The sequence below is a fragment of the Amblyomma maculatum genome, chromosome 6 (assembly GCF_055883805.1).
Source record: "Amblyomma maculatum isolate TAMU_Amacu chromosome 6, ASM5588380v1, whole genome shotgun sequence".
In the NCBI taxonomy this organism is placed as follows: domain Eukaryota; kingdom Metazoa; phylum Arthropoda; class Arachnida; order Ixodida; family Ixodidae; genus Amblyomma; species Amblyomma maculatum.
In genome coordinates, this window is record NC_139349.1 from 46,651,794 (window position 1) to 46,673,132 (window position 21,339).

Genomic DNA, 21,339 nt, shown 5'->3' on the forward strand with positions numbered 1-21,339 from the left:
AGTCCAACACACAGCGAACTAAAGGTACATAAAGAATATCTTTTAGAATACCCGGACCCGCTTGTGATGGAACTCTATGCAATCCGCGATGCTATGGAGGCCATAAATAAAATAGATTCGATAACAGAAGCCCACATCTATACAGACTCCTTAGCCGCCATAAAACAACTGAAGAAAGTGACGAAGACGCTATGTGTTACCCAGGAAATCCACGCACTCAATAAAAAAAAAACAAAGATAAGCATCCAGATACATTGGACACAAGAAAATGCTGAGAACGCTGAGCAGAGAAAAGTTGACCACCTCACACACGAAGTTCCACACACTAATGAGCCCCCCACCAGGCTCCCTTTCGATGCCCGCTCCGCTGTTTCCATTTTAGCATCCTCTTTAAGGAAAAGTACACGTGCCCTCATTCCCCCGTGTACATTCCCACTCCCTCGTAACTTGGAGGTTTCCCTTAGAAGGATAAGAGCTGGGGCGGCCCTTACCCCGTCGGTAAAATGCCGATGGGAATCGCAAGCTGACATCGGACCAACCACATGCCCAAAGTGTTCCACACCAGCTGCAGAAGTGGATGTTCGCCACCTGCTGTGGACTTGTGCAGGGACAAGGGAATCAAGGACACAGATTCTGCGCGAAGACAAGGGAAGAGGACTTTTCTAAATGGCTCACCGACAACGCTAAGAGCGGGAGCCTGCTCCGGTTCCTCACGGAAAACCATTTACATGAGTTTATATAATATGCCTTATGGCAAGTTTGCGTACAAAAAAAAAAAAAAAAAAAAACTGCAATGCCGCGTCGCTTATGGCCACCGTCGGCTCTGTCGCCGTCATGAAGATTTCCATGCGTTGTTTGAAACGTCTCCAGTTCTCGGCAACGTTTCCGGAGAACTGAAGCGGCCCCGGGGCTTTCAGTGCTTCCATGTCAGTGGCGTCTTTTGTCACTTCTGACACCATGTATTGGCTGGTTAGCCACACACAACAGCGTGGAGGGTGAAAAGCGTGGTTTATTTGGCGTTCGCCGTATGTATCTGTGCATCGTTTATATAAACGTTGTCTCTGTTGCCGGCTGAACTACTGCAAAGTCAGCCAACTACCGATACATCAGGGAAACGGAGCGAATGTGACTTGTTTGCTCGCACTTGCGGCATGCCGCCTGTTTGTGAGATGCGGACTGCGACAGATTTCTGCATGCAGACTCCACGCGACGGTAAAAAATATTGTGTACTGCAAGGTCCTTGCTAGTACGTGATATATTATTGGGCGTACAAATTAAATTGGTAAAGTCACCACTGCAGTATTTTTGCATACAAGGGCACCACGCGCTTATACTCACGATCCTCTCCACTTCTGGACGCTGTGCTTGCCCCTGCCATCGCGAGGTGTGCAGAACAATATTGCCATGAGGCTGAAATTCACTTTATTCTATTCTGGAGCAGACAGTGGCGAAAAACTTCAAAAGCCTTAAAACGCAAGTGCTGTACATGGCCGCCGAGATCGTTTGGCAGTCCAGAACTGTCGTTTCGCTGCAGCGCCTAAGGACGGCGCTACAGAGGTTTCAAAATGGCGGCGTTCAGTTTACCCTCCATGTAACTTAAAAGGCTGATCTATGTTAGAATGGATCAACTCTTCGTAGCACCTCATCGGGAGTCGCGGCTAACTGATATCATAGCGTAGCAAACGGAATGCGAACATACGCGTTCGACGTGCATATAGCCATGAGCCTGTATATCGACGTCCGCCGTATCTTTACGAGAATCGAAAGGGTACGTCGGACGTACCTTTAGACACTTCGAACTTAAAATCCCTCTGTTCCGCTGTTCAAACGCTGGTGAGTCAACAAGAGCTCAGCGGTTGGTAACTACATATGGGCTAAGAAGGATGACAATGATTGCTTCAGTAAACTGTTACCTTTAACATTGTTCGCATTAATAATTAATGACAGACTCTCTGCCTTTGTTCTGTCTCTTCACCGCAGACACAAGCAACGGTGCCGCCCGGCGCGACCACGATCGGGCGGGGCACACGTTCCGCGCCCCGCATGGCTATATGCCACTCATGCAGTTCCTGCGCTCCGAGCCCTGTGTGACGCCCCACCAGCTTCTGCAGATTGCCGTGGGAGTTTGCGAGGTGCTCTGCGAGCTGCACGCGAAGAACTACGCGCTCGGAGGCATCAACATAGACTGCGTCTTCGTCAGTGTTGGGGTAGATATCCGCTTCGCATTCTCGCTAGAATAGATGCGAAGCCATGCTTCTTCGCTAGTTGGAACGCCCTTAAGGAGCAATTGGCTCGCACCAACATGTTATGAGCAGAGCTACATGCTAAGATTTGAAAATAATGTGCGATTGTGAGTCAGGCTGTTGACAAGGGGTTAGCTGTGCCTCCTCTGGAGAGAGCAAAATAGCAAAACTGACCTATTTTATCGGCTACTTTTCGAAACGCATATTGAGAGGCACATTTGCTGAAGTGGGAGATGTTTGTGAGACGCCTTTCGGCTCCGATCACGCATAGATACTAGTCGCGAGCGAGCGCCTCGCGCAGTCTCCATTATCACCGTGTGTGGACGCCGCCCAACAGTTAGAAACTACCTCGGACGATGTGTGCATCTATGTAGGGTTTATACGTGATTACACCTCTGAAGCTAGGTGAATGCCAGGACCCCAGATTGATTTTCTGTATCATTTCTTTTGTCTGCATGTCACTTCGTACCGGTAAATCTAAGCTTCCTATCCATAAATATCGCTCTTCTACCGCAGACAAGTACACATTTGTCAAAAATGCCGGCTGTGTTTCAAGAAGACTTTGAAAATTTCCAAAAATAGAAAGATTGAAATAAAAACAAAATCTTGAGGAACTAACTTTCAGTCGCCAGAGACGTCAGCCAAATGAAAATAATTCTAATTAAGCGGCTAAGTAATTAAGACTCACTAATGGTTTGTGTAGATGGTGAGCTCGAAGTGATAAAAATATGACACATCAGCTTCGAAAACCCAGATGTCATTGCGCATAAGTTGCGCAGGAATTAATTTGGATGTAGCGGGGCGACGTCAACATATAGGTCAACATCCGTAGACGTATACCACTGCCCAACGGCCCGCGCGCTTGCACTTGCTTAGCGCAAGCCGTACTTCAGTGCACGTTAAAGAACTCCAGGTGGTCGAAATTTAGGTAGTCCTCCACTATGGCGTCTCTCAGAGCCTAGCATAACCGAAATTTTTAAGAGCAATGAAACAAAAGGATCGTGCATACCATAGATAGAGCATGTAATTTGAAATTAGCGCCATTTGCTATCTGCAATGGTAAAGGTTTCATGTATCAAATATGGATCCCCATAAAGCACAAAATCCAACGGGTGCTGCCGCTGGCACCACAAAGCCACAACCACAACTCACCAGCAAATGCTGGTACATGCAGGCGTTTTTAAATGCATTGTGGCAGAAAACAAACGGGCCTGTTTTGTGCAATTTCTTCCATTTGCTTTGTTGTATTTCTCAATGTGAACCAACCGAGCTGTCCTTCGTTCCAATGCTTCCTTGGGTGTTTACATCTTAAGTGGCTTACTCTGAAGTTGCCAGCCTCATTGCTACGCAGGGCACATGTGAGGTTGAAGCAGTAATTGTGCCACAGACTGGAGCACTAGATTGCTATGTGTGTGGATACCGAGACAGAACAGCGAACAATGAGAAATTAAATCTTCCAAGATACACCGTAGAACATCGGTAACACCACCTAACAGCCAGCCACAGACTCGCGCATTTAGGGGGAAATTGTTTAACGGCAATGACAATTTCTCCAAGATCTGCAAAAAGGCAGAGTTATCATACATAAATAAAACTAAACGTCCTAGACTTTGACAGGGTGCAATGGTTAAGACATTCACTCGGTAATCCAAAGGGCCAGGGTTCAAATTTTGCTCAAGGAATATTTTCTTCCTTTACTTTCTCCAGCCTTTTGTTTCTCTCCAAGCAACTCATGCCAGCGAGTAATACAGGCAGCCTTAAGACAGCTCTACTCAGTTTAGTGGAGGTTTATCTTGCGGGGCGTGAACATTGTCCACGGAGAACGACTTTTCCTGCTCATACGTGCTTTTTTAAAATGAGGCATGTGAAGAACAAAACTTGGACTTGCAAAGTGCATAGACTGCAATTGTGAAGTGCCAAAACTTACTGAAATGAACCTCACCACCTGTGGCACCACCAAGTGAAAGTTTTTTCCTTTGCAGCATTTGGCTCTTTTTGCATTTTCTTTGCATGATGCATGCAAGGTGCATGCTGTTTCAAAGCGAAATTAATTCAGAGATGCAACTGTAATGCACACTAGACAGCCTTGGGGATCTCTTTCACATCACGAGAATTATACATGTGAGAATGGAATGCGGACATTACCTGTACTTCTGGTTTCACCGATACATTTAATTTATACCGGACAACTCACTGGCAGGAGTCTGGTGTACAACTTCCCTTGGGCAGCCCAGGAGCTCCGCCCACCAGTACAGCTACCGGCAAAGTAGCGCAGTGCCGACAGCCATATCAAGTTGGACTCTGTGCATATTCCGAGTACTTTTATAGTTTCTGCAGATATTGCGCTTTAAACAGTGACATAAGCTCCATAGCTAGTCTCCAAGAAGCTGTAAAACATTAGAATGTTGTCACTGCTTTCTTGTCGTTAACTTCATTTACACAAAGAGGCATCTAGAGCCCACAGCACAGGTTTTGGTCATGTCCCAGAAGTTCACCTGCTTTGCAATCTTTCCAGCGCACAGGCCTAAAGCATCGCAAACGAACCACTGTGCGCTGGTGCGGCTTGTTGCAACTTTTTGCAACTGCTTTTACAAATTCTTTCGTCTGCTTTCGAGCACAACGAGCTGGGCTGTTGAACTTCGCGAGCAGCAAAAGCAAGCCAACCCTGCAAAACAGAGTTCAGTAAAACTGCATTCAAGCATGCCACACTCCATTCGTGAAAAGCACATACTTGCGCCTCCGTTATCCATGTTTAATATTACACTCGCACCAAAAGGTAAGCATGCTCATGGCATCACTGCAGAATTGCATCCTGGTGACTAATGGTTGGAATCATCCGCTAAAAGCAAACGAGACACATTACAGGGTCATTTGACCATAATGCTACTCCTTGTCGGAGAGGAAGCAGACCAGTATGCACGCAGTATGAAACTGGAAAATCAGTCGCTGTTTTCTACCTTGCAAGACCTCTGTTTTCAGTCTAAGAGTAGCGTTTTTGCGATTAGCCAGTATTCAATCAGCACAAGGTACCTCCATTTCTTTTTTCAGCATCAAATTTACAATAGCAGAGCAAGTGAACCTTAGAAGATAGTTCCTTGTGCTAGTGATGCAAGAGAGGACTGGCTACTGTTACAGCCCCCCACAGCCAGCCTAATCATTAACTAAAAGGTTGTGGCAGACTATGACTAAATCAATGCAACAACGCAAGCTCTACTTAACAGATACCTTAACCTGCGCAGGATGGCGGTAAGCTCCACGTCTACTTGCCGGACATCAATGCCTACCGTATCGACTCCAACAGCTACAGCAACCATGACACAGCAGCCGACATGGAGGAGTTTGGTGGACTTGTAAAGAAGATGCTCCGTGCCTACCACGTATCACAACGCACGAGAGAGTCCTCTAGCCAGTGACGTCCCATCACACCATCATTGTACATCACGTCAAACAAGAGCCATGTTGCTTTGTACAGTTTTAATAAAAGGAAGTTTCTTAGGCATGTGCATACTCTCCAGTAACAATGGGTAATAAACAAGTGTGTGCATGAGGACAATAATGAGCAAAACAAAAAGTCTGCTCACCCATGTTTTAGTACAATGCATATACGGTTTGCTCAAATTAAAAAAACCAGACTCTGGCCCATAGAGGTGACCAACACTACTCCATAGGTCCAAATAAATAGGGTGGAGTTTCAACATAAGATCAGAGCACAGCAGCTAAATATATTACAACTAACTCAGACAGAAGTGCGCACATACACGTACCGAGGAAAAAAAAAAAAAAGAATGGTACCGGCCTATCAAGATGTGTGAAGCAGTTTGACGCAACAGAGACACCACGCAGTGTCCAACACTTTCACAAGCCCACCCGCTCAGCCAGGATTTACACGCACCCAGCAGAAAATGCTGCTGGGGGGGAAGGGGGAGGAACAGAGAAGGGGGCTGGCATGTTCTTTTGAAAAGGCTGTCCACAAAAAGTCTCTTTCGCGGAGGGCTTCCGCCTTAATGTGTCTGGCACTGCACACCACCACGTGGATGGAAATGGTCGTCGTCTTCTTCGTAGGCCTCCCGATGCTGACGGTGGCGCCGTGCCTCCTGCTCAGGGTCTAGGTCTTGTAGGATCACCTAAGGGCACAACATGAATGCACATTCAGGGCCAAAGCTGTCCAACATCATTACATGTGCACCTGCACGCAACCGATCAAAGTTAATGCTTTCGTGCACTGCAGTTTCAAGCACTGAGAAAACACCTTAAAAATCAAATTTCACCATCAAAATCATGTCTATGATAAAGGACGGGCCAGTAGTTTTGTGAAGATTATGAATCTTCATATGACTAAATAGTGCTCAAGGGCAGCAAATGCTTTCATGAGTTCTGCATGAGAAGGCTGTAACGCCATCGGCATGCTGCGGACCAACATGAATTCAAGTCAAGATGCAAAAGTGCGGGCACAGCAAGAAATACACTCCACCTGCTGTGCAGAGGGCCCGAAACAAACAAAAAGAACGACAGAGATAAGAAAGAACAAATTACAAACCACTGTAAAATCACTGCACTAGTATTAGGCTTAATAATTAAGCCTAGCCACAGGTGCCCATAACGCATCTCAAAAGTTGCGGTGCCTTTACTGCATGCACACTGCAGTGATAAGAATTGTCCGTCAAGTTCCAATGTGAGACAAGTACTTGTCTCACAAGTTAAACGAGCTCAAATATGAACCATCCAGTTCCTTTGTGTCACAAAAGACTGCACCACTTTTTGACTCTTAGCTACATACACAGAGGCCCCTACCCATCCAGGCTAAGGTCCTCAATTTAAATTCTCACCGACTATAACTCAATTTAATGAGCTCAATCGAAATTTTCCACCACAGAGCGTTAAGAGCGCTAGCAATGGCAATTGTCCACTGACCTCCTCTGCATTGTCCGGGATCATGCATTCCTGCCTGGGGGGTAGCAGTGCCTCCAACCTGGCGACAATGGACGGGTCTATGCGATCCGGGAAGTTCACCACAAAGTGGATGATGAGCTTGCCCTTCTCAAAGGGGTTGCGGTACTGAGGCATGCCCTCATTGAGGATGCACTTGACAGAGCCATTCTTGATGACCTCTCCTGCAAGGACAGGAGACGAGGCATGTCATGCGAGTTTCTTAAAGGCACTTCGTTCACTGCAGGAATGCCAGGAAGACTGGGTTTTGTATCTAGCTTGGCGTGGAAACCACACAGCATTTCTTGCAAGCCTGACCTGGAGAAAGGTCGTACTGCTAAGGATGAATCTTCATTCCGTGCCCATCAAACCGCAAAGCCAAACAAAACATTTCCCGCATTCCTGCATCCTTCCACAATGGTTGAACAATCATAGCACCACTTTTGCCTCTGATAATTCAACTACGCGAAACAATTTGGATAAATCAGGTTATGCTTCTTACTAAAGAATCTAGATAAACAAATTGGTAAAATGAAACAAAAGCATCAAAGATCGTTGATTCTTGAACTCAAGTAATGGGAAAAAAAATCATTAATCGCAACTAAAATTATTTGCACACTACATACACGGAGCTGAGACCAGATCCTGAAACCAACTAGTTACGTACACACAGTGCTATCGTAGCATGCACAGTAAGTTCACTGAATAGGAGCACAATGAATATGAACGCTGCTATACTTTTGCACAGGATTTCCAAAGGAATATCCAAGAGTTTCAAGGTAACAAAAATTTGATGTACCCAGAATAAACTGTACAACCTTTTTAGTTCATATTGCTACCACAGGACACAAGCACGCAGCTGTTGGTAGCAGCAATTAAGTAGCGAATGCTCCAGCCAGAAGCTTGCCCAGAACAAGGGCAACAAACCTGGCAGGTTGGTGATGACCAAAGTGCGGTTGTCGAGAGTGCTGATGGTCTTCTGGAAGCCGCACAAGGCCTCGGTCAGTGTCAGGTCCATGCGCATCATCAAGTCTGTGCGGTTGCGCTTGAACACCTCATGCTCCCGTTCGTCGAGCACAACAATAATGTCACCAGGTTCCAGCCCAGGCTCTTGGTCGCCTTCACCACTAAAGGTGATCTTCTGGCCATCCTCCATGCCTGCACAAAAGGGATCCAAGAGAATTGTGATCAGCATAGGTTGGTCACCAAGCTTGAAGCAAAAAGTAACCTTACCCCACTCCCAAGAACATACAGCCATGCTCATGACAAACGTTTGAGTTTTACACTGGCATAACTATCCCCATTGCAGGATACAACTTAACTACAGTTGTGACTGCGCTAAGGGTGTGGCATTCTAACGCCTACACATAGGTCGCTGCTTCCACAGCCCTGAAGTGGCTGGATGGCCATTGCGCAGTTTCACCCACTGTGGTGCAGCATCCTCAAAACGGGACTGCACTGTTTTGTCAAGCGGCACCACTGCTACTGTGTCACAGTTCGAAAAGGGTAGGTAGAGCAGAAGCCTTTATAATTTTAGAGCACCTCCTGAACATTCGGCAGTCTATGCAAAGCAAATCATTTTATGAAGAAAGGAAAAACAGTCGTTCTCACTCAAATGCAAATAACCATCATGCAGGGGGAGAGAGAGATATATATTTTAATGGCAACAGGAGATGTCTGCCTGGTGGTAAGCCTAGCATGCTACTCCTGATGAGGGTTGAGGGATGAGGGTGACAGAGTGTGGGAGGGGAAGGGGAAATAAATGAGAAAAAAAGAATCGGTGTCGCACACTTTCACACGCACATAAGCACACACAGATGAGTTTTAAGGGGGGACACCCCTCTTAAAACTTTTTTCCTTATTTATGGGTGGATCTGACTAAAACTTGCACCATTAATGTACTTTTGCATGCTGATTTCAAATATCTGGTTAGTTTTCTTGTAGATGAAATAGCTTTCAAAATATTGCCTAATTCATGTTCTTCGTTTGGAGGTGAGTTAATTACTAAACACTTTATGGCATGATGAGAATAGCCCTGCCAGAGTGATCTAGAAGGATCATAGAGTGCCGCTAGTCATGAATTAACGTGGTAGAAGAATTTGAACCAAAGTTACAATAAGTCAAACTTTTATGAATAAAAGCCCAGGTTGGCACCCAAGATTGATAATTAATTCTGTAAATGTTGCCGCATAACAACTGTACATATTTTTGTCCTACGGCACTGTCGAAGGTTTTCTCTTTCTAACAAGACAAGAATGAGAGCTATAGCACAAATAGACTAAGATATCTCTCCTCCAAAATTGCAGCACCCTCAAAATTGCAGTTTTGAGAAAACGAGGAAAAACACTTCACAGCATGTAGGTGTAAATTATGTCAATGATTGATATGTCAACAAGATCAGAAACAGGTGGAAAGTGATCTGAAGCGAAAATTAATGGCCTATGCCAATTTGAGCCAAAGTTACGCAATAGGAAACGTTTGAAAGTAAAATTCCATTTGGGTACCGAAGACAACATAACCTTCTCAGCAAATTTTCTTTTGTGGTCACTGCATTTACCTTGGTTTCATGAGACTCGCAGGATTCCCTTTCTAGAAAAAAAATTTTTAAAGCAATAGCAAGAACAGGATCAGAGATATTGATCTTTAAAAAATGCAACACTACCAAAATTGGGGGATTGTCGGAAGCACTCAAGCCTCACGGCATTTAATCAGGAAGGGCAACCCCAAAGACCTCATGCTATTAAAATGCACCAGGAGCATAGTCGGGGTGCATGCTGTCGCGGTGTTTTCTTTTTTCTGTTTTAGCAACGCCAAGCGAAGCCGCCCGCTTCTTTGCAGAACGTGCGCTACAGTGCAAGTCCTTTTCTTCAGCTCTCCTGGACCCAGTTGCTGTCACATTTGTACTGCATTCTTGCAGAATTGCTGCTGCTGTATGCTTGCAGCCGGCATTGAAGCGCAGCACAGCTTCTGCTGTGGCTGCTTCCACAGCAAACAGTGATGAGTGCCGCTCTTTGTGGCTCAAGGTCCAGATGACCGAGTGGAAGCTTTCGTTCGAGTTCTGGGTCTTCCCCCGAATGCACCTCTGCAGCAGGCTCTTCTCTGATAAACGACTATAAACAGGCAAAAGAGCATAAGCCACATCTCTTGGCAGACTGTAATTGTGCTTTGGTGCAGGCTCCTCTTTTGCCTTTGCAGCGTTGTGGCGGCACCATGACTTCTCACCGGTAGGACACAAACTGTGTTTGGGGCAGTCATCAGTAGATGTGATGTGGTAATATGTCGCCATCACAGCTCGCTGCATGGCATCCACATCACCTACATTTGATCGAAGCGCTCGGCCGTAATATATTGCCAGCTTGTCAACTAGATCAGCTGTCAGCCTTCCTCTGCCGCCAAGACTTTGCTTCCCTGCACCCTTGTGTCTCTGCAAGAGGTTGCGCAAAGCTGCTCCCATACGCTAGTGCACGTGATTTATGCAGTCCTCTTTGACTATTTCAATGTAGCCATAGATTGCAGCATCTTTAAGAGCACTGAACGCGCGACTGTCCCCATCGCATAGCATGGTTGTGTAGCGCATGTTGTGGCGCTGCAGAGATCTTTCAAACAGAATTTTGCCAGCCTCTACCTCCATTTGACCAGCCTTGGAGTTGGTGTTTTTTTGGCACTAGTGGCGTGATTTCCAAAGTTCGTAGCCGTCAGTGTTTGGCTTGGGACCAATTTCGCAGCCCAGACAAAAGTTTGACAACACCACATAATCAAGCACGTAACCAGTGAAGAGTTCCACCACGGCACCGACGCCTATATGTGATGAGTGTCCGCGCGTCATCCATGTGCCGTCGTAGCACACGGCAATGTTCCCCCTATGCCCAAAACACAAGTCATCGTAGACCTTCGCCACTGCCTGCGCGGCTTGTGCCATAACGGTCGTGGCGGCTCGGGTAGCAGCGGGTTGCAGTGTGTTCTTCAGATGCCGTTGAAAAGTCTTGTTGTGCATCCCGCGCCGCGACAACCCCATCGCCGAAAAGATATCGTTCATTGCTGTCTGGCCGTTACCGGTCGACAGCATTGCTCGACTAGCCAGAATATTCAGCTCAAAAGGATTGCACCTTTTCTCGCCGTCAACCCTCCGCGAGTTCCACTCGGCCGCAATCTCACCGCAGTTGTCGCACAGCACGATCAGTTTTACGGCGAGGCCATAGCTCCGGTCGCTGGTAATTAAACGCACGCATCCACGACACGTTTTGCACCGCACGGCATCCAGAAGGATATTCACAATGCTGAGGTCAATTACCGCATAGGAGGCTGTTCCGTCCGCATCTGACTCTGCGGACGCACCACTTGCATCGGCGAACAGCGCGGTCTTTCGTGCCGTCGCCGGCGTCGATACCAGTCTATCAAGCGTAGCCTGCTCACGGGCACTCACTTGAGTTATGTCACTGTTAGTGACAGGCGCGGTATCAATACGTACACGACTGCAGTCGGCACGAAGAACGGCGCCGTTGTCCAGCGGAATCGGAGAAGCGTCGCCGCCCGCAACGTGATCGTCACACAATCCCGCAGCACTGGCACTTGCTTCTTGCACAGTATGCAACGAAGTCGCATTCTTAACGCGTTTCTTTGGTTGCTTTCGCCCGAACTTGTGCAAAGAGCGGTACTTCTTCGCGCCTGGCATGACTCTCGCGTTGCACTAGCGTGGTCGGCAGAAAGACAAAATGGCGTCACTGGGAGTCCGCATTTCAGGGCTAGCTTGCCGGAACCAACCAAACGACGCCATTTTGATCACGTGCCTTAACCGGCCAATAGTAGCGCGCGCTGCATGCTATCTTTTTGTTTGTTTTTTATGGGGAAGGCGGAGCGCACAGGGTTGCTTTCCGAAAGAAAAAATAAGCCGAAAGCGCGCGCTTTCGAACGAGACCAAAATCGCCGCGGTGGAGCGCGTAGTTCTCATGCGCCGGGCGATCGAAATTGGGTGTCGTTTGTCCACAATTTAAAGGGCAGTGGGTGTGGTACTGCATTTTTTAATCGCTATAACTTCATAAATACGCGGGGTATAAGGATGAAAATTTGCGTGCAGATGCGGAATGGTGCGAGGAATACGAAAATGAAAAAATTGAAAATCCGATTTTCAGGCCGATTTTCGGTGCCAAAGAGCCGTGTCCCCCCTTAAAGGGTATTGATCAACCCTGTGTCCTTAAGAAAAGTTAGTAAGGCCTTGGTAGCTCGCGCAGCAGACGATCCGTCGCACCAAGGACCCAGGACATGTTCAAGGCGCAAGGTTGTTTCTTTAGGTAAGCTTAAATTATTGCGCAGTGTCCTGCGATGTGCAGTAAACCGTTGACAGGAGGTTACCAAACGTTCAAAATTTTCACACACATTACATGTAGAGCACAGAGGCCTGCTCGCTATGCCTATTTTATGTAGGAAGTAGTTTGTGTATGACACATTTAAGCGGATTCTGTGTAGACAGTTTCGATGCCACCTGTTCAAATTGTGAGGAATTCGAAAGACGCAAGTGGGATCTATTCGGTGTAGAGGTCGACACAGATGGTTCGGGTCACATCATGCAGGGGTTCACCAGTTAAACTTACAGTCATGCAAATGGTTTTCGGCAGTGCACTGGAATGTGTAAACTAGTGCATACCTTTGTCAATGTGGACCTCGAGGATCTTGCGCTCGCGCACCACCTTCTTGGCATTGCAGTTCTTGCAGCGGTCCTTGGGGTTGATGCGCTCCCCCTCACCCATGCACTCCTGGCAAGTGGTCTGGATGTGCTGCACCATTCCTGGCACCAGCTGCTGGATGCGCACGTTCATGCCCGTCCCACGGCAGCTGGGGCACCGCTCCACGGCTCCCTTCTTGCCGCCCCGACCTGCACAACACATCGTTTAAATCGAATTAGAAAAAATGGCTGCCTCCACCCCACTATAGCAGTACGGTTTAACAAAAGTGGCTCAAAAAATGGCACAGGGTGAAGACAGTAATTTTGGTTACCCAACATATACCCTAGCAGAAATTGCAAGGACAACATGACATGGAGAGGCTTCCAATGCAGAAAGATAACAGGTGACTCTAGAGTAACAGTATTCCAAGAATGAGAAGTGCAGCAGGGGCAGAATAATAGGTGGATCTTGAAGGAGGTGCTGTTATCTGTACAATGCAAGGAGTGTGTGTGTGTGGGGGGGAGGGGGGGGGGGTCACCTTTGCTTAAGCATTGCAGGCGGCACAAGACTGGGTTAACTAGAAACCAACGAATGAGGCGTGTGTCAAAGCTGACAGCTGGACTAATGATTAGTGCCAGCACTAACACATTTTTATCAAACACCTCCCTAAAGACAAACAACCCCAATCTCTTCATCTTCACATTCCCTGTGTTAATCCATATACAATGACTGCTGAACCCATAATTAAAACCACAAGCACAACTTCCTCAGCACAACAAAGGCACTCCAACCAACGCTCACAACTCTCAATGCATTCAATTTCAACAATGAAGCAAGGAATCCATAGTAAGAAATGGTTTGGTTTGGTTTATGTGCTTTAAGAACGTTCCAAACCATCGACTCAGGGCCATGAGACACGCCATAGTGGACGGCTTTGGAAATTTCGACCGCCTGGGTGTTCTGCATTGACATCGCACAGCACTCGGGCATCTTGCTTTTTGCCTCCCATGAAAAGCGGCCGCAGCGGCCGGGATACGATCCCGAATCCTTGGGCACAGTAGTCGAGCGCCCTAGCCAATGCACGATCACGGTCGGCATAGTAAGAAATGTGTAAAGTTGCATCTCTGCAGCATTAGGGTCATACTTATTCATCCGTAATGTGATAGCAAAATCTTCACAACTAAAAATCATTGTCTGCAATTTCATTATTGCAAGATTAAACTACATAATGCAAATATTAAATACCACACTATGCAACCCTGAAAGCCGACCTGCATGTATGCCTAAATTACCTTAAGATACAGGAAGTGTGCCATATACAGAGAAGAAACTACATCAAGATTAAAGTCAGCCAATTCTTGCAGAGACTAAGTTGCCCTCCACCGCTCTCGCTGCTGCCAGTTCTACCAACGAGAAGTTTACTTTCATTGCAGTCTAAAGTGGCGACCCAAGGAAATTTAATAAATTAGCTAGCTCCTCATTTCCACTAGGCCAGGTTGCAATGCTGCTGTCGTGAGTGCAACTGAAAGAGGAGAGTGAAGAGAAGAAAAAGGCTGCCCACCTTCACACTTGTCGCAGATAGTGCACTTTTGCACAGAAAGCTTCCTGGTGGCCCCGTTGTAGAGTTCCTCGAGAGAGACACCCAACTGGTGCACGGTGTTCTTGCCTTTGTTCTCACGCCGCCGGCCCATGCCCCCACCAAAAAACATATCAAACAAGTCCATGGGCGCAGAGAACCCGCCTCCGCCAGTGCCGCCTTCCTTGATCGCTTGCTCCCCGCCCTGGTCATAGATGCGCCGCTTCTCCGGATTGGCAAGGACTTCATAAGCCTGGGAGATCTGCTTGAACTGGAAACAAAAGCAAGCATGCGCAAATAAGCTTGCTTGAAAGCTGGCCCAGGGATGTCATGTACAGTTGATCTATTTTACCACTATTACCCAACCAAGTTGCAACATGCCATCTTTAAACCGTCCAGAGCGAAATTCGAAGTCCTTGCGAATATACTGCAGTAGCGCCAATCTGTACCAGTCATGGTGGACTACATGCCTTCAGCCAGAGGCTGTGTAGATAAAAAGGACAACTCCAATCTCCCAGAAATCTTGCTGTACACACACTTGGCAAGCAGTAGGCCTGGAGAGCAAGAACAGCTTTCGAAACAAGAACGACCCAAAAAGGCCTCTAGGCAGCTCCACAACTAGATTACTTTGCCTTCGGACACAGGCTGCTGGCACACTCCTGCCCACGACACCAGGCATCATCTGTCAGGACACACGACCCAGTAAATTGCAGGTCGCGAGGGCCCCGTGCATAGACGCTGTTTGTGTGGCACTGTTCTTGAATACTGAAAGTTGTTGACGGGGGAGCAGACTAACAAGGGGCTGACCGCAGTAATTACCTGTTGATGGCATCTGTGTAGCAGTGAAATCCTTATTTCATTAAATTCTACGACACTGGCCCAAGAGGCTTTGCGACGCTCTCACAAAGGCCAATAGCTCCCACACAAAACATACTCTTCTCCTGGCTGCAGGAGTCGTGAACGCTGCCTTCTCTGCTAACGCCTATCCCTAATTAAATACAGTGAAGGAAAGCTGTGTTGCGCAACACCGCGGTAGCTCAGCGTTGGGCGGCCAACTGCAGAGCCCGAGCACACCAGTTTGATTCCGACTGCAACAGCCATTTTTCAGTGTAGACGAGAAATGTAAGGAGTCGTGTTCTCTGATGTCCATGCACTATGTTAAATCTCCAGCACGGAATTTCCCATAGCCGATAACGGTTTGGAATGGTAAATGTCACAATAGCCGAACTTGTTACGCATTAGCCAGCACCCATTCACTACTCTTTCCTTTGGCAAGTGCAATAATGAGTGTTCAGCATTTTAAAAGATGCATTTGGCGACATGTACGTGTTTTAGTTTGATTGTCATTACGGACTAACGATTCTAACAAAGCCAAGTTAATGAATGAAGCAGCCCAAAACATTTGTCGATGTGACAGCGCACAACCCCACGGGCAATAATGCAGCCTGATATGTGGGGACTTATGGACAGCAGGAAAGCACGACAAATGCACATAAATTGGAACTTAATACAAGCAATACACCTATCCCTTGCGAGATTACCCAAAAAGAGGTTACCCTGCAGCAGGGTGCCAAGGCGACTGTCAGCACAAACGTGTGCTGAACGACTACAAAACTAGCAGAACTGTCAAACTAATTCTGATGTCTAAAGCATCAATTTTACACGTGAGGATGGCTCTTGACTCCAGTCTATCGACCGTTTCACAAGAAGCAGTTCTCACTCCACTACAGGTGGTGCCCTATGACTGCCACCATTTACGATGGCCTTTGAAATAGTGTCTGTGTACAGAGCAAACTACTGCTCCAAAGCTTGTGTACCATCACCAAATGAAGCACAGATGCTTTGGTACTGGTGCCATCAGTATTGCTGAAGTAATGTGCAGAGAAGTAAAGAATGTTCCGGTAGCCTTAGGTATTAAAAATTGTGAGGGGAAGGGAGGACCCCCCTCGCAGATTCTCATTCGCATACATGCACTTTGCCACTCGCTCAATCACTAATGCCCTGACAAGTGCTTGTCACCCTACACATACTCATTAGAATACTGTCGTAAGCTACTATATTATGTCAAAGCCAAAAGCCAAACGAGCCTGCTTCTGTGGTCCTAGGAGCAGTGTGCCTGAACTGGGATTAAAATGTATCGGTGGGTCGAAATGCCACCTGAAGTGAGTAGAAAACGTTGGCAGCTCCTGCCAACTCCACCGTGTCATTTGACCTTATGGCACTTCACAACCCCACCACCAGCTAGTGCCTGGTCATGTCGCCTACCAGAGGCAAGCCCGTAGCTTTTCGCCAAAAATGCAGACATGGCAAATTTCACTGGAAAACAGGACCTACTCAGACGGGCAATTACTGTCAACGCGGTCTTGAATTCACAGCAAAGAGTAAAGGTGTGTGTGTATGTGTGTGTTTGTAATTCTGCGCACTTAATTTCAATAAACACTGATGCAATGCCCCAAATAACTGGCATGCTTTACAGAACTAAAGCATACGGCAACAGTGAAACTTCACACAGCAGGATTTTGTTACGCGATAGGATATTAATGATATTTTAGCTTATTCTGGATGGCTACATCTACAGGTACTACAGCCAAATGCCACTAAGGCACCTGACAGAACCTTTAACCAATGTGTGCAGAGCATCAACAGAAAATGAGCAATATGGGATGAACCGAGTGTCCATGTTTGGTTATAAACATTATGTAGAATGCTAAAAGTGAGCAGTATTAATACAGCTGAACCACCACAGTTGGAACATGTAATCATCCCATCGCCAAAAATACCAAGTGCCAAAATCGCCAAGCTTTTAGACAATACTCCACTAGTAATTTATGCAGTCTGATAAAGCGGTCCATAAAGTTCTAGATAGCGTTAAAAAGGTAAACATGCAAATGGCTAACCAGTTTCTTTTCTACCTTCGGGCCAATGCAGGCAGCCAGAAGGATAGCAGCAAAGGAGCTATGTGGTTTAATTAAGCATATTTTGCCATAACATGTGCTATGCCCATTCTCGCAAAGTTTTTGTACCAACCGCCAGCTCATCATCTACAGCCCGACCGAAACAACGCCTCGGAGGCGGGCACTAGTGTGCTTGCAGCTGTTAAAACCAGAAGGCCAGGGAGGCAGAGTGATCACATGACCAAATATGGTGGCACCCATGCCCTCACACTGTAAAGCGTCTACAGATGCAGTGACACTAACGGTAATAGCAGTTTAGGGGCAAAAACTGCACCCTTAACACCTCTTGGCAAGCATTGCACAACAGTTGCTACGCCGATAACTATTAGCACTGCGAGAAAGTGAGTTTCTATAGGTGGTATGCACTAGCGCACCACCGCACTGCTGCGGTGCTACGACACCGCCCGCTATTTTCGAGGTGCACATAGCAGACAACTACCATGCAGACGACCTAGCGCATTGCTGGTGCGGGTCTCATGGTTGAAGCACTTTACAACTCTTATGGACTGCCGGCCACGGCCCAGCAGTGGCGTTTGGACGGCAAAACATTTGGACTACTGCGTGTTGCATCTAGTTTTCTGCACAGACTACCCAGTGCATTCTGCTGGTGCGGGTATCGTGTCTCGTGCTCGCAGTGCTTTGTATGTGGATCATGTGGCAGCGAAACATGTGCTGCATTGTCAATTCTACTGCGCCTAACCTGCGGAAGTGATGAAACACGAGCGGGCATGCGAAAGGTCTGTCCAGCGTTGGAACGTGTGAGATACGTGACAAAGGTCAGAAAATGGGGTGGCGACTGCCCCTTTACATTGGCCGAGTTGACCGATAATGCAGAAACTATCCACGTGTGGCTACAGTGGACATATACTACTATTCTGTCCGTAGCACAAGCTTTCTGACCAGAGAGCACACAATTACCTCGCGAACGGTCTCGTTAAGCAGGCAAAGGTTCAAGTGCTGCACGATGGTAACGTCATGATCGGACAGGTAAGGTTTCCAACAACATATTTCGAACTAGTCCTGAGCATGTGCCAAATTTCACCATTTTCTGTTCAGTGCATTTTCAGGGGCACCATTCGCAGTCATTTCGCAAAAAACTGCTTCCATTCATGGCTCCTTATCAAGGCTGATGGCGAAGTTGTGCACGGCCACTGTACCCGCATGGCTGGTTTGGGGGAGGCATGCTCTCACATTGGAAGCTTTTTATTACTCAGACTGTGGTGAATAGTCGTGACAACCTTTCGTGCACCTGACGGTCCAGGGTCGGCAATCACAGACCTCGCACATGCCCATTCTCGACACTATGCACACATCAGCCCTCTGTCGGATTCCATACATCAGCGGTTCGATTGCTACCTTCCGCCTCCCTCCTAATTCCTCCCATATTTCTGAGCAAAATTCTGATTCCCACCTATCATTTGCAGCCTCTCCAAAAAGCGCGGTCTTATAGCCAAGTTTCAGCTCCGCGCCCAGTCAGGATGGCCCTCGTCCATGTAGTATGCAGGTCGTCAAAGATCGAAGCACCATGTAGGACCAAATGCATTCGTCAGAGCTCCAAAATAGAAGGCTCCTTACAGATACTTCGCTCACCTGTTATGAAGTACACGCCACACATGCGGTAGCGAGTCACCGAGTCGTTCGGGTACTCTCTACGAATTCGTTCCAGCCATATAGCCCTCCACTATAATGAAAGTGCTCCAGTCTTCGAGCACCCTCCCTGCCTTGGTTTTGATATTGAAAAAACCTCACACGCGGCAAATTTTTATCGTTGCGTCCGTTTCGTGACCAGTTCGTGCAGCTGTAAACTGCTGCAGAACACCATCATGAACTGTTTTCCAACTGTCTGCAAAACACAGTAGTTTAAATGTTTTGCTGTCCAAACGTCACCGCGGGACCGTGGCCAGCAGTCCACAACAGGAGTGGCAAACGAAGCGCTGCAACCACGAGACAACACCCGCACCAGCAATGCACTAGGTCGTCAGCTACGTGCACTGCAAAAATGGCAAGCGCCGTCAGTGCACCGCGACGAGGCTGTGCGCCAGTACATACCACCTATAATCAGCTTATCAAACCTAGTTCTGGCTTTTTACTGTGCCAAAGCTATGCATGGTTCCCTAAACTGTAGCAGGAAACCACAGCAGAACACACCAACAGCATACACCACTATCACATTGCCAAAAGCGGAAAAAATACATCAGACATGAATGCCCCATAATGTTTGCAGTTTCTGCTATCAGAACTATGAAATTATATATCCTTGCATAACAATGGGCATTTTCGTTCAGTACATGACAAGGACAAGCACTGCAAATGCTAGCAGAGTGCATACTTTCGGAAGTTCTGTTCAACAATGACCAAATATGGCTGGGCAATACACAAAGGACATATTAATACAAGATAACACAGGCCTGAGTGCTGAACAGCAGCGTCATCATGCGTACTGCGAAAACTTTACCAATGGTTTTTCTGTTACCATGTGCCAAATGGCCTAACAAGCTGCACTTGAAAACAATGAACAGGAGTACTGCACTTTCACCAAAGCCCTCTCCTGTGCAAGCTTAGACTGTCACGCGATCAAGTTGCCACATTTGCAGCATGACAAACCCATTGTCACATGCCTCCACTAAATAAAATCGCATTTTGCTTTGAGCAACAGCAAAAATTTTCGGAAAATGAAAAGAGGCTGAGCAGCGTTTTGTGCGACGCTTCATGCATCCGTTGCCCGAGCGCGAGTTCCTCACGTGTCCTTACAAAGCAACTCTCACCTATGAATTTGGGGCTTTCGTAATTACGAAGCGCGGGCTAGGCACACCAGGTAGTTAGTAGCTAGCATGGTAACCGATGCACTGTGCCTCTCCGATGCCCCTGGTAAGGTGCGGCAATGGACAACAGGTAATGCGTGTACTCGGGGGAAGTTCGGGCAAGAAAACAAGAGACCCTTAAATGTTCCGCAGTCGGTCATTAGCCGAACATGACCTGCTGAAAACGTGGCAGTGAACTTTTGCTCCTGTCCAGATATCTGACAACGGTGACCCGTGAGCCATTGCGATCCGTTTACCCAGGACTGCATGACGGCCGATTTTCAAGCAGCGTCCAGCTTCAAGGCTAATGGCTACTGCTAGAGGCCTTTACAATAACCGTGCGCATTGAACGCATCTCCCGAACAACTTCAGACCAAGTAGGCATAGCCGGCGTCTTCGCCAACCCGCCTCGCATGGTAGCAGCAAGCAGGTTACGCAAGCAAGCGTCTGCGCTGCCGATTTCGAGAATCGTGATAGCACGCGTGCGAGATACATGAGGATACCAAGGCCGTGCGCAGACTTACCCGTTCTCCTTCCGCAGGGTTCTTGTCAGGGTGATACTTTAATGCTAGTTTTCGATACGCTCTCTTGAGCTCATCTTGCGAGCAATTGGGTTTCACGCCGAGCACGTCGTAGTAGGCGGTTTCCTTGACCATTGTACCACCACCTGGACAAAGAAAACGAGGGTGTCTTCTCAATACAAGAACCTACCCTAACCTCGTGGCTATTGCAATCACGAGCCCATAGTGACACGCGGTAGAAATATCGAAAGCCGGCAAGACGCACTCGCGAAGGGAGCGTTACCTACTTAACGTTCAATAAATGCTGCCTCACACATCATGAATTACAAGATGGCCCCTTAGATTACAAATTAACGAAGTAAACGTGAGTGCTCACGCGTCGAGTCTGACGACGCAGACGAATATCGCCACTAAATTTTCGGATAAAGGCGTAATGATACCCTTAAATCCAATTCTACTTTGCTATAGAAATACTTACCTTGTGTTATTCAGTGCGAAGTGATCACCACGGGTTTCACAAGAGCGTATTACAATAGAGGAAAGTCACCAACGCGACTGCAGCCGGCCTCGCAGAAATGAATGACGAATCCTCACGGAAGGAGTCTAGAAAGTTCCAGAGGTTCTGGACAAGCCTTGTCTTATATGAGCACTGTGCGCA

At 47.3% G+C, this 21,339-nt stretch overlaps 2 protein-coding genes across 2 annotated transcripts in view; one reads left to right on the forward strand and one right to left on the reverse strand.

Annotated features, from left to right (window-relative positions):
• Positions 1 to 6,029, forward strand: part of LOC146185655 (uncharacterized) — a 131,492-nt gene extending 125,463 nt beyond the window's left edge. Inside the window, exons 46-47 of the mRNA XM_084606553.1 lie at positions 1,981 to 2,207; positions 5,483 to 6,029. Coding sequence (XP_084462679.1) covers positions 1,981 to 2,207; positions 5,483 to 5,656 — 401 coding nt within the window. The 3' untranslated portion in view covers positions 5,657 to 6,029. The remainder of the gene's footprint in view (positions 1 to 1,980; positions 2,208 to 5,482) is intronic.
• On the reverse strand, positions 5,701 to 21,333 carry Droj2 (DnaJ heat shock protein family (Hsp40) member A4-like). Its single transcript, XM_084606552.1, has 7 exons — positions 21,160 to 21,333; positions 20,685 to 20,827; positions 14,391 to 14,676; positions 12,811 to 13,038; positions 8,097 to 8,327; positions 7,155 to 7,354; positions 5,701 to 6,367 (listed from the first exon to the last, which is right to left on the reverse strand). The coding sequence occupies exons 2-7, from the start codon at positions 20,814 to 20,816 to the stop codon at positions 6,245 to 6,247; spliced, it is 1,200 nt and encodes a 399-aa protein (XP_084462678.1). The 5' UTR covers positions 20,817 to 20,827; positions 21,160 to 21,333; the 3' UTR covers positions 5,701 to 6,244.
• Between the last annotated feature and the right edge of the window lie 6 nt (positions 21,334 to 21,339).

Coding starts and splice junctions, on each gene's coding strand:
- Droj2 (XM_084606552.1), bottom strand. CDS start 20,816: ATGGTCAAGGAAACCGCCTACTACGACGTGCTCGGCGTGAAACCCAAT. Junction 8,328..12,810: donor CGAGGTCCACATTGACAAAG/GTATGCACTAGT, acceptor CCTTTTGTGCAG/GCATGGAGGATGGCCAGAAG. Junction 7,355..8,096: donor GGTCATCACCAACCTGCCAG/GTTTGTTGCCCT, acceptor CTGTCCTTGCAG/GAGAGGTCATCAAGAATGGC.